Source organism: Solea solea, chromosome 9, assembly GCF_958295425.1.
Source record: "Solea solea chromosome 9, fSolSol10.1, whole genome shotgun sequence".
In the NCBI taxonomy this organism is placed as follows: domain Eukaryota; kingdom Metazoa; phylum Chordata; class Actinopteri; order Pleuronectiformes; family Soleidae; genus Solea; species Solea solea.
The window spans coordinates 7,516,166-7,528,767 of record NC_081142.1 but is presented as its reverse complement, the minus strand read 5'-3'; the positions used below and the strand labels follow the sequence as shown (position 1 = coordinate 7,528,767).

Sequence of the window (12,602 nt, the reverse complement as noted above, 5' to 3'; positions counted from 1 at the left end):
CCCAGAATATTCCATCTGATGCCTGGGCAAAAACATTTGCTTGGACATAAATATTATTGAGTTACACGAGACAAAATTAATTTGAGTCATTTGCCTTTCTGAACTTGAAGGCCTGTTTCTACATTGCATGATCATATTGATACAGGTCAAAGGTTGACTAATAATTTTAGCTGATTAATCAGGATATTTTATATTTTACAAATGATCAGCATCAGCAAACTACTCTGTCCATTGTGTGGAGACTGACTTCTCTGCATGGAGGCTCCACAGCCGTAGCACAAGTTATGGTGTGAATACATTACATGATTCTCTTCCAATGAATAATAACAAAAACAACTGTTTAACGACATCATGAAACAATGCAGATCCATTAATCCACTAAAAGATCCAGTACATGTTATGGATGTGGAATCATCAGCCTGTTCACCTTAGAGGTACATTTAACGAACCATGTAAATTTCATCACGTCTGCATACACACAGTCCACTAACCAGAAGCTTGTTACTGAAGCATTTAAGGAGCTTTTCATTATTTCAGCAAACACACTTGAGATTCACTCTTTAAAAGCTTGCCGTCGCTGCCACCTTGTTCTAATAGACACAAAGCTAATTAGATAGTCATTAGGTCATTGCAGAATTCCTTTTTCAATGCTTTCATCCATATAACATTAATAATGTTTTGTATTAATATTGTGAGGGATATTTATATTCCAACATTTCTAAAATAAGGTTGGATGCTATTGGCTCATTAATCTGCTATTAGCTTTTCCGTGCTTCATAATATCGTTTTTCTATCAGCCTTTAAAAATCCAGGTCGTCCTCTAAATCCAGTTAACTATTATTCATAGTCATTTTCCGCACATAAAGACAGTGCCACAATTTGTCTGATATGAGACATAATTTACAATATTATAACATAATAGGTCCCACAAAAAAAGGATGTATATATATATATGTGGCATACTCTCTGTTGATTTCCCATCACTCACTCATGACTCAATTAGTCCTTTTTTAATCTAAATGTTTCATAAAGCTTACGATATTTTGGGTTTGTTCCTTGGAGTCATGTTACATTTCACCCACACCACAAAACCAGGACAAAAACAGGTGACTGTGTGATTTTATGCGCTATCATCCAACTCAATAAGAATGTTTGAGAGACAGCGCAGTGTACTTACACAATTTCCTCTCTCTTTCAATAAGATTAAGCCAGTTGTGCTGTTTACTCTCCATCAAAGTCAGAGCTTGGAAGGTATTTTTCTTCTGGAGCAGCTTCCCTGGTGTGACACCTGAGCGATGTAGCGTGGCTGTGTGTCTGTGATACGCCAAGCCAATTTACAGGCTCCGCAGGAGAGCAGTTGCTTCTCATCACAATGCACAACCACAGGACACTGCCACACTGTGTCCCTTTGCTCCTGCTCTCTGCTCCCAAGCCACACACTAAAACTGCAACACTTTAAAAGTTATAAATGCGTTCAATATGAGCACGCTCCCCTTTTTCCACTTTTAATCACATTTACTACGCCTATAAAAAAGTAACGCCACGAATGATAAAATCCAACCAACTAATCCAATAGTTGTAATCACATTCGTCCTTTTTGACTAAATCACGCAGTAAAACACGTTAATGTATAACACGCTTATATGGTCCATTTCCAAGACGGCAAACATAATCAGCTGAAGCACAATACACCAAATAGATCCCCGCTCATTTCCGATCCTCTGTTGTTAACTAATGGCACTAATTAGCAAATTAGTCTTATTATATCCAGAGCAGGAGCCAATTTTAATTAAACTGATTTTTTTGTTTTAAAAAAGACAAAAAAAAACAAAAAACACCCATTCTTCCATTTACATGCATTGAGAGAAAAATACAAAAGGTCTTTTGTTTATACTGAGTGTGGAGAGGCAGTGTGAAAAGCTGGCAGAGTGTCTGTGTGGTGAGCTTGAATCAGTGTGCATTCGTACATGTGTATGAGAGAGTAGGGACGGGGAATAACTGAGAGAGAGGAGTGTGTTAGCAGCAGGTTGTTTTGTTGTAGCCCAGCGGCGCGGCAGCCAGCAGATGTCTTAGTGCTTCTGGGCCTGGAGCGACTCTCCTCTGAGCCTCCTCTCCAATTGACTCATTTACCCACAAAGCAGTCGGCGTGTTCCCTTCCGACCTAATGGGCCAATTACTGCTTTAATGATTCCGTGTAGCATTTTCTCGACTTTTTTTCTTTGTTTTTGTGCCTTTCGTACTTTTGTACTTTGTGGTATCGTTAAAGAGATGCAGCAAGAAAGTGCTACAATGCAGACACAAGTAGTGTTCTTTGAAAAAAACTTCAAATGTAAATGAAACATCAACATAGACCAATTCTGTCGACCTCAGAGTGATCACAGTATGATATTTTTAGATCTTTGGTTTAAAGTATGTGAACCAGTGTTAAAATAATGTTTTTAAAACACAGGTTATGGCAGTCGTGATACTCAAATCCTACTTTTCTGCAGGATTTCTAATTTATGTTTAACTGAGATTACTGTACGTGACATCTTGTGTTGTTGTTAAATTGTCCATGATTAGGAAACTACTAATCTGTTGTCTCCGTGTATTGTAATGTCAGTGAAGAGGAATGTTTATTTAAGTGAGGATTAATGTGCAGTAAATAATTATTGTTGTAATATTTGACAAAAAAAACTAGTTATTCCCTTAATTACATTCAGAGGCTGTGTATATACTCTATATCAAATAGAAGAAAAACATGCTCCATCTTAATCATGCCATTACTAGTATACAATATTGGAATGATGTTTCGTTAAAGACCATTACATTTTCAGTAAAAGTTTAATTCCCATTTAAAAGTTTTAATTACAATAAATTCTGTGAAGCAGTCTCGCTGCAAGGAACCAATGACTTGTAAACTGAAGGACACGAGGAAAAACAACCGTGATATTTGAGTCAAAGTAAGAGAGTTTATAGTGTTTTCAACGGAGCGACGCGTCAGCAGCCAGCTGTTACTCAATAAGCCGTGGCCTGTGTCCATTAGGCCAGAGGAGTTAATAAGACATGAGACAGGCCAGACCCAAGTGAGGAATGAAGGTCATTGAGTCACCAAGCAGACTGCATCCATCCAAGAGGGACAACATTTCATACAGCACTCAGGTTTCAGTAGCCTGTCTCATAAACAGACACACACACACACACACACACACACACACACACACACACACACAAAGTGTAGTTAACCCAGCTTGACTGCAGAGCCCGTAGCTCACAGGCTGAAATTATTATGACACCAGAACATTTCCTAAAAATGAAACCTTCGAGGACAAGCTCTTACTCAGCCATTCCACTTGACCTGTGAACACTTACACAATCGACCCCATTCACAATTTCATGGCTAGTTTAATGTTCACTTGTGATTTTGGTTGCTCTACCGCCATACTGAGCATCATCACCTCTCTCACTCACCATCATTCAAATTCCAAACCATTACACTGACAGAACTCTGGATCGTTCCGCGTCGTCTCTGGTGTACTCGCAAATGAGTTAACACAAATTAAAGACCATAGTCTGTGTAGATGAATTTTCATTAACCCCATCTTTTATCCAACCATCAAAGTGGTGGCCTAATTTGTAAGGATACCCACATGCAGTTTCCTGAAGTAAGGCAATAGTTTGCCATTGCACAGCACCACAGCTAACCTTCTATCTTGGTATAGCCAAGTGTCATGCTATGCTCGAGCCCTGCCGACATCAGTGCATCTGCATGTGACTATAATACTGAACTGTGAGCCGTCCACTGCTGTGGTCTTCTATAACAATCAAACCATTGCACCTTCAATAACGATAATGTGTGAATAGCACTTAGCTCTTGCATTATCTATGGCAGAACATCAATGAAAGCTATGAAATGGTGCAGTACAGTAGATTTATTAACCGATGATAGCATTTTCTGGTGGGGCTCCTCAGTGTAATGGGCCAACTGTAGATGGGTTTGTTTGTTCTTGAGTGAGGAGGACCATGCAGTTCCAAAAGGGACTTAACATTAGTTCCATTGAGTGAGTCGACCATCTGCCCACCATTAACCCCAGAACCCTCCTTCTCTTTACAGGCTGGACAATTTGCTTAATATGGCCTATGGCGTAAAGAGGTAATTAAAACTTCACCCAATGCCAGATGTCCATGTTGACTCAATGATTTTTCTATATCCTTTTTTTTTCAGTTTTCTTCCTTTTTTTTAGTTTATATTTCTTTGTATTTTTGCAGCCACTTTGCGTTTGACAATTCGTTGAAGGTCAGCTGCATTTTTGGTTCTTTGATTTGGTTTGTTTTTGTTCTTCTCGTCAGCTTGAGTTGGTTTTAAACCCCTATCAGCCAAGTGTGAAAAAAGACAAAACCAGCAGTCTTTGTTTTTCAGTGGTGATGAATTTGCTTTATTTTGATTATTACAAGTGCTGGTGTTGTTTCTGTGTACTGAATGGATTTTGTTATCTGGTGTAAAACTCCTCATCCTAGGTGTGTTGTTTTCTACTGGATTCAGGTTCTCCTGCCTTGTCACTCTATAGCTGTTAAAAGAATTTAATTATAACATGTGGAGATTTCTTCACCACGCTATTAGAATAACATTCATCCACAGTCATACATGTGCACACTCCCCTCTGCAATTGGTCTATGTCTGAACACTGGGTGACAAAAATATATTATTTATTATGCTAAAAATAGTGTTTGACTTAGAGGTGGGATGAGGCTGGATGAACCTGGATCCCTGCTGGAAACAGGAAATGCTGTTTCAGTGCACAAAGTTCCAGCTTTGGCTCTGCTCTGCTCAAACTCTTTCCTATCGCCTCCATGTTTCATTTTGCTTTTCTCTCTGACATAGGTGTTGCATAACCCAGAGCAGCAGCCACTGTGCTGAAAGATGTTTCATGTATTGATGGTGGCATCCTGCATGTTGTGGGTATAGGAAACACAATCTGAGGCCAGCATAACTTCTCACACACAAATATAGTTTTAGCTCATGAGAAACAGTCTCTAAGAGATTAATTTTAAATATATAGTTTGGTCAAATGCAAGAATTCAGAATCTAGGTAGAGCATGTCATCAAGTCAGAGGTGGTTTCCAGTAATCTGAGTTCATTATAAGAGAAGAAGGGTGTTAAGAGGTGGAAATGGTTGGATTTAGAGAGGACAGTATAGATATCTGGTCAGCTACTCTGTTGCTATGCAACCCCTAGTCTCATCTGTAACATTGGTTAGTGTTTGGTCCCACGTTAATGGGTTGGCTCACGTAGTCAACACACACTCAGACACAGGAACACACTGGATATTGGAGCATTAATCACCACGTTCTCACAGTGGCAGTGGTAGATAACCTCCAAACTGTCACACTCCAAAACACCCGCACAGCTTTTGCATACAAATCAAGCCCAGTAGGAGAGTTAAAGAGAGCCCAGTGTGTCAGCTAGGTCCTTAACGCAACAAAGCCTCCTCCTACTTAATGCTGGAGAAACATCTCAACGAGACATTGAGGCCACATGGATGCACTTTGCTGCAGAAATGACTTTACACTGATCTGACCAAGGCTGACTAAGCCTCAGCTCCACACAACACAGTCTCCCTCAGTCAGGTCTGATAGTATTGTTTGACAGAGCATACAAATGATGCTATAAATAAAAGTTTCCGTTCACAAAGACCAAACAGAGGCAGAATAATCACATCAGTAACAGCAACAAAAAGTTACACACTGCAGCTTTAAAATAAGTGACTAGCTCAAATGTTGCAGATCTGTGTATCTGCAAAACAATCAGCCACAATATTAAAAGCGGAGGCTGATTTAAGCACTGCAATCACTCTCTCTTACCTCTCTGGTTATTGAATGTATGTAATCAGTGCAGCAGACACTTAAGAATAAATGAACTGACCACCCTATGAGTGTTTATTGTCCAGAAGCAGACTCTGCAGGAAGGTTGTAGTGATGTTCAGACATACAGTTGTTAGGAGAGAGTGCAACTATAAGTAAGCAAACAGCGAGCTGTGCTAATCGATCAGTGCCATGAGCTCTGGAATAGAACAGAGCCGAGCAATCTGCAGTTCGCAGGAGGAGTGGGAGAAATACATGAATGCCACTGAGCCGTAAAGTGCTTATATTTTTCCTTTAGTTTGTTCCCTTTTCCCTTCCTTTCTGAGGAAGCTGCAACAAAGCGGAAATCTCAATTAAAGCACACCCAATAATGCCTATCGTCATTTCTTGGAGGGAGGTGGTATAAGAAATGAACCTTTTCATCTCATTTACCTTTTTATTTAAAAGTGGGGTGGGGGTTTTTTTCACTTCCCCTTTCCTTTGAACTGAAAGGCAATTAAGTGAAGTCAACTGAGGATTCAAATCTCTTGCATCACATGAAAAAAGAGAAGATTATGAGGCGAATAAGAACAGATTTAGCAGGCTGGTGCATGATCTTTGAGTAATTTCGAGCAACGGTTTAATTCAGCAACTTCCTGCAATTTAGCTCCTGAAGGAGCCACTCAAGGACACAAAGAGAGATCTTTCATCTGCAGCTCCTCCAGCAGAAATGGCCTCACATGCAGCGCTGTCGTCACTGCTGTCAGGAGGCTTTTCAGAATTTGGGAGACATGATTAGCTCAGGGAGACATTAGTGGTACAGTACAGACTCATGCATTTAAATATGTGTACATACATTAAACATGCATACATGGACCCACATTTCTCTGCATGATCTTGGAGATAAGTACCTTTTGCGATTGGTGACCAGCGTATTTCGCCATTTAAGCCCCCAATCTTATTTTACGTGGCTGTAGAAAGAAGCTTGTCGTGTACGTGGTAAGCTTTTATATCTGTAAGTGTTCTGTTGCTAAATGAAGCTGTCAGAAAGAAAATATCTGTGAAGTAAAAGCAAGATTGAGAAAGGTTTTTACACTTTTATGGCCATTTCATGTGTCGGAGATACAGACATTGAGTTTAAGTGTATGCCTTAAACTGTTCAACTAAAACGTGCCTTTCTTTCTCTTTTTCCCCCCTCTCTCCTTCCATTTCCCCCTGCTCTCCCTCTTCTCTCAGGTTTTCTCCCATCACCATTGACAGCATGACCAGCCTGGTGGGCATGAACATCCCTGGGCACACGGGCACCGGTTGGTGCATCTTCGTGTACAACCTGTCCCCAGATTCTGATGAGAGTGTGCTCTGGCAGCTGTTCGGGCCGTTCGGTGCCGTCAACAACGTCAAGGTGATCCGTGACTTCAACACCAACAAGTGCAAAGGCTTCGGCTTCGTCACCATGACGAATTACGACGAGGCGGCCATGGCCATCGCCAGTCTCAACGGCTACAGGTTGGGTGACCGTGTCCTGCAAGTCTCCTTCAAGACTAACAAGACACACAAATCCTGAACTTTGACACGTAGAAGCAGTTGCCCCGCAACTTTGTCTGCTCCAAAATTGCTCGCAACCTCACCCCTCACCTCCACCTGTCCCTTAGCCCCTTCAGTCACTACCACTACCACCGTACTACAGCCATCCAACACAGCAAACTCAAACTCCAACTGGAACACAAAGCAACCAACAAACCATCAAACAAATTGAACTAGAAATGGCTTATATTATAACTTTGGACCTATAAGCCAATGTTGCCTAAGTATTACAAAAATGAAATTATGAAAATGTTCATACGTTTTTGGAAGCTCCTGTGATAATGCTGGCTTCTCTTTGTTGTATATTCTTTCTGTTTGTTGTGGTTGTTGAAATGATTTTCTCTTCTGTGTAAACAGTAGCAAATCCCTGTATCCCCTTATTTCAGAGAAGAGAATGTCCTTTTTAGATTGAAGCCTTTTCTCTGTCTTGATTCAGGATTTGTTTTTCTTTTGTAAATCCGGATCCACTGTCGTTAGTATTATATACCTTCCTGTCATTGAAAGGGAAGGGGCTCTTTTTTAATTGGTGAACCATTCATTAATTTTTAGTGTGTATTACAAACTTCCCCTAATCGATTAAGGATGGGATGTCACAGTCCCAGTAACTCTTATTTAGAAAGAAAAAAAAAAAAAACAATTTCTAACATTGTTTTTGTTTTGTATATCGCAAACAAAACATGTCTTTCCTCACAGGGGTTCAGGGAGATGGGGCGAGGGAGGGGATGGGTTAGCTTTCCTGATGACACGTTCAGTAATTTAAGAAAAAAAAAAAATGACATTGTTGCCAAAGAGAAGATCTCTTTGCTTGAAAAAAAAATGCGTTTAGAAAAAAGATAAAAATAAAGATAAAGATCTATTTTTATAAATGATAAGTAAAATAATAATTATTGAAGAATTTTTACAAGAATCTGGATTTGAAAAAAGAGAAAAATATTTTGACTGGCTAACTAGGGAGGGCCGGGGCGGGAGGGAGGGGGCACCACCTTGTCTTGTCGTTCTGCTGTGGTACTTTATAGGATCAAAGGTCGTTTGTTTTTGGGGAATTAAAGTTGGCTGTGATTTTGTAGATGGAAGGTTTTGTGAAAAGGGATGCAGCTGAGGCAGGTGATTTTGGTAATTTTTCACATATGTACTAGTGCGTAATTATTCAACAGCGATACCCAAAAGGGAAGGGAACGGGGTCTTTCCAAGGCCTAACCATCCTTACAGTCCAGAGCCCAAAGCAAGAAGACCCTTTGTCCACTTGTTTTCCTGTTTCCTGTTTTCCTTTTCGTCATCAGTCAATATGGGATATCAGTAAATAGATATATACACATCTATCCATTTAGAAAGCATACTATACATTATCTATATCATTTTATTCGCTCTGCGTTGGTGAACTTAACATTTGAAAAGAACTTCCTTTTAGCGATCAACAGTAGGTGCTATACTACATTATTCACATATCTTAAATATCCAAGTTTGTTGTTCTATGTGTTGTTTAAAGAAAAAAATACTTTGATGTTGGCATTGAATTGAGCTGCTGTTCTTTGTTTAATATTTGTTTATTGTTGGCCCGCAAAAAGCTGGTGAGGCGATGTCTGAATAACCAGAGAAATGACTTTGGGCCGTGTAAGAATCACTGAACAAATTTTTATTCTGTATTTTCTTTTTGTTTTGGTTTGGCTTGCTGACTTTTAGGTTATTTGCTGAGCGTGAAACGTTTGTCAAACTTAATGATGATTAGCTAGTTCTGTTAGTCTAGATATTTGTTTCCTTAAAGAGGATCTATGACAACTGTGTCTTTATTTGCTGTGTACAAATAGATGATATATAAATATATATATAGTCTACATTTGTTTTACAATATCTACTGTACTATCTGAGTTGTCACTGTTATTTTGTTTGAGCTTGTCTTTTTCATATGACAACTTATGAAGTGGTGGTTCAGTTACTTAGAAAAACTTGTGAGGAAACTGTTCAATTGTTGTCATGTTGCTTGTGGAGAAAAAAAAAAGATTTGGATTAACTTTCAGTTAACTACCGAGGCAAAAGAAACCGAACAAAAGCGTAGAGTATAACAATTACTTTAACAGTTATTTTACCTTTTTTTAAAAAACTATTTATTTTTCTATTTATTTGTATTTATATATTTATTTATTCTTATTCTTATTATGGATTATTTATCTGTGTATTTATGTATTTATTTGTTTCATTGTCCGTGTATTTGCGTGATTCTGGTACAGGGAGGGGGCGTTTCTGAGCAAAAGGGAACAAAGCGACTAGTGGAGAGACTCTTCCAGTAGTCCACTGCACTGAAAGAACTTTTAGTACGTTTGTGCTTTGTACCAATATATCAAAATTACAATATAAAAAAATCTAAAAGTCAAGAAAACTGAAAAAAATGTCTGGAGGGTTGGGGGACGCTCTTCCCTTATTACTAGAAACAGTTACTCGCTATGCATAACCTAGTTAATAGTTAAATTTGCTATTGCTTTTTTCTTGTCTTGTTAAAATGGAATCTTTAGATCTTTTTCAATAAAGTTTAGTCTTAATAGAATGTTATAAACAGTCGTTCTGGTTCAATATAACCTGTGATAAGTTTGTGTAGTTCTAAAAAGCCACTCCGTCCACACCCTCCCTCCACTTACTACCGCTTTGTGATGAAACCTTATGCAAAAATGTGGGTCTGAAAGCATAGTTTTCAGTTTTCAGTCAGCATTTTATATAACATTCAACTCTCGAAGGATTGGGCAAAGACATTTTAAAAGGAGCAAATGCCCGTTGTTGTTTGAGGGTCATTCATTGCACTGGACTAAGTTGGTCAAAACAAGAGTCAAAACTTATTTTTAAAAATATTCATCATGTTTTCAAATGACATACCAACAAATCTTTAAAAAAAAAAAAATAGAGAGAGAAATTGTTACCAATGCACACCAACTGTTATTTACAGCAGTTGTTGTTCTTACGAAGAACTCTGGAGGTATGAAAAAGGATTGCACCAATTCTATATTTTATATACTCTAAAATGATATATATTATATATTTTGAAAGGTGAAAGGTAAGGGAATGGTTCCAGAAGCATAAATATAAGGAATTGGAGTTTCTTTTGTCTGTTGTTAAGACTTGAAAACATGAAGGAGGTGTGTGGAGAGCATTTTAAACACTCAGACGCATGCTCACATAGTACACCCTTCTCTCTCACACCTCAGTCATCTAACTGGCCGGGTCATCTGATATCATCGCCATTATCCACTCATCATCTCTGCCGTCCAATAACATAGTGTTCTTATGTCATAACGGCAACAAACCAACCCACCAGACCCTTTCATGCTCCCCGCCTCCGCCGGGAGCTTGAATTATGCAACGACCCCAGTAGAATGTTGTTCTGATGTGTGAACTAATTTCCTACACTGTATGAATTTTGAACTCTTACGATGCGTGCCTGTGTTCCACCTAGACCCTGTGTGCTCATTTGTTTCTTTGTGCGTGTGTGTGTGTGAGCGTGCATGTCTGTGTGCATGTTCTTTTATGTAATTGTACACTTGTTGTGCATTTGATTTCCATTTGTTTGTTCATTTGAGGTGTGTGTGTGTGTGTGTATGTGCAGTATATACATATGTTAAGTGTTTGTTATTGTGTGTGTGCGTGTGTATGTGTGTGTGCATTTGGGTCTATTTAGTGCACATATATATATAAAAGTATGTGTGTCCCCCCTGAGTGCATGTGCGCGTGTGTACAACTTTAAAACATGTGTCCAGGTGTGTGCGTGCGTGTGTGTGTGTGTGTGTGTGTGTGTGTGTGTGTACGCATGTCAGGGTGTTTGAAACATGGGGCTGTGTCACCTCGCTCTATGCCCAACCTCTATGGCTCCCACCATCCCCTGTAGCGCCTTATAGTGGCAGCCTGCCAGTAGGAACAATGCAGCCAGTAGTGGAGGAGGGAAGGTGAACAGAGGAACTAGGCTCTTGTCAGTTTTCATTTTCCTCCTGAGACGTGTTTGTTTACTATCTGAAAAATCTATAAACAAAATCTTTAAAGACAAAAAAGATGAAAAAATGTTCACGGGGCCCCATGACCGCGGCTCTCTCTACTCTCTCCTGCTTACGTTATTACTTATCAATTATAAATTATTATTATTATTATTATTATTACGATTATTATTATGATTCGTATTCTTATTCTTATTATTAATCAAATTACTGCGATGAATGACTTCATGTTATCCTTGCTAGTTTAGGTCATTTCTGAAACTGGAAACAAAATAAAAATCTTGCTGTAAATGTTTGTTTTTTCTTTTTCATAAAACTGTTGTGTTTGAATTATTTGTACTTTTGAATGTTGGGACAATAAAATGAGGTGTTAAGAGCTTGGATGTCTCTTGTCATGATGGATTAAACATGAAAAGAAGTTCACTTTACACACTGCTCACTTTGAGGTGCATATTCTTTATAGGCCTGATGGGTTTCACTTAATTCACTTCACTTTCATTATTATTCATTATTGTTGCCTAATGAGCAACTACACACAAGTGCGCAAAGGGGTGAAAAGTAGACACAAAAGAAAACTGATTCCAAAAGAAAACAGGAAGTGCATAGACACTAAGGTGTCATAAGGGCAGCAGATCATGACAGTATTATAATGTCTCAGTAGCAAACTTTATGAAAAGTCATCGTAATATCTTGCATATACTCAGTATATGTTGTAGGTATTTATATTGCAGATTTGTAGATTTTGAAAATGCCACTTCGTCAATTCAGATAAGAGGAAACTGACGGCTAAATCAGGGGTGTCACTCATTTTAGTTCAGGGGCCACATACAGCGCAATTTGATCTCAAGTGGGTCAGACAGTAAAATAATAGCATAATACCCTGTAAACAACAAGGACTCCATGTTGTTCCCTTTGTTTTAACTTTATCTTTTTACAAAACATTATAAACAACCTGAATTTCCTTGAGAAAAAATTTCAATGAAATTGCAATTTCAACAGTATTGCGTCTAAGTTTACCATTTAAACATGTGTATTACAATGTACAGATCACCATGGAATCTGGAACTGAAAACTAATTATTTTGGACCCTCTGGTGGGCCGGTTCTGGCCCACGGGCCGTATGTTTGACTCCTCCAGGGTTGAATGGTAAATGGTCTGTATTTATATAGTGGTTTTCTAGTCTTGATGACCACTCAAAGCTGCTTTGACATTCACCCATTCACACAC

At 38.8% G+C, this 12,602-nt stretch overlaps 1 protein-coding gene across 2 annotated transcripts in view; it reads left to right on the top strand.

Annotated features, from left to right (window-relative positions):
* Nucleotides 1–11,754, top strand: part of elavl4 (ELAV like neuron-specific RNA binding protein 4) — a 72,481-nt gene extending 60,727 nt beyond the window's left edge. The window contains exons 8-9 of one of the 2 annotated variants that reach the window (XM_058637985.1): nt 4,094–4,132; nt 7,057–11,754. In XM_058637985.1, the coding sequence (XP_058493968.1) occupies nt 4,094–4,132; nt 7,057–7,384 (367 nt within the window). In that variant the 3' untranslated portion in view covers nt 7,385–11,754. The remainder of the gene's footprint in view (nt 1–4,093; nt 4,133–7,056) is intronic. The other variant, XM_058637986.1, reaches the window with a different exon arrangement.
* Nucleotides 11,755–12,602: the final 848 nt, after the last annotated feature.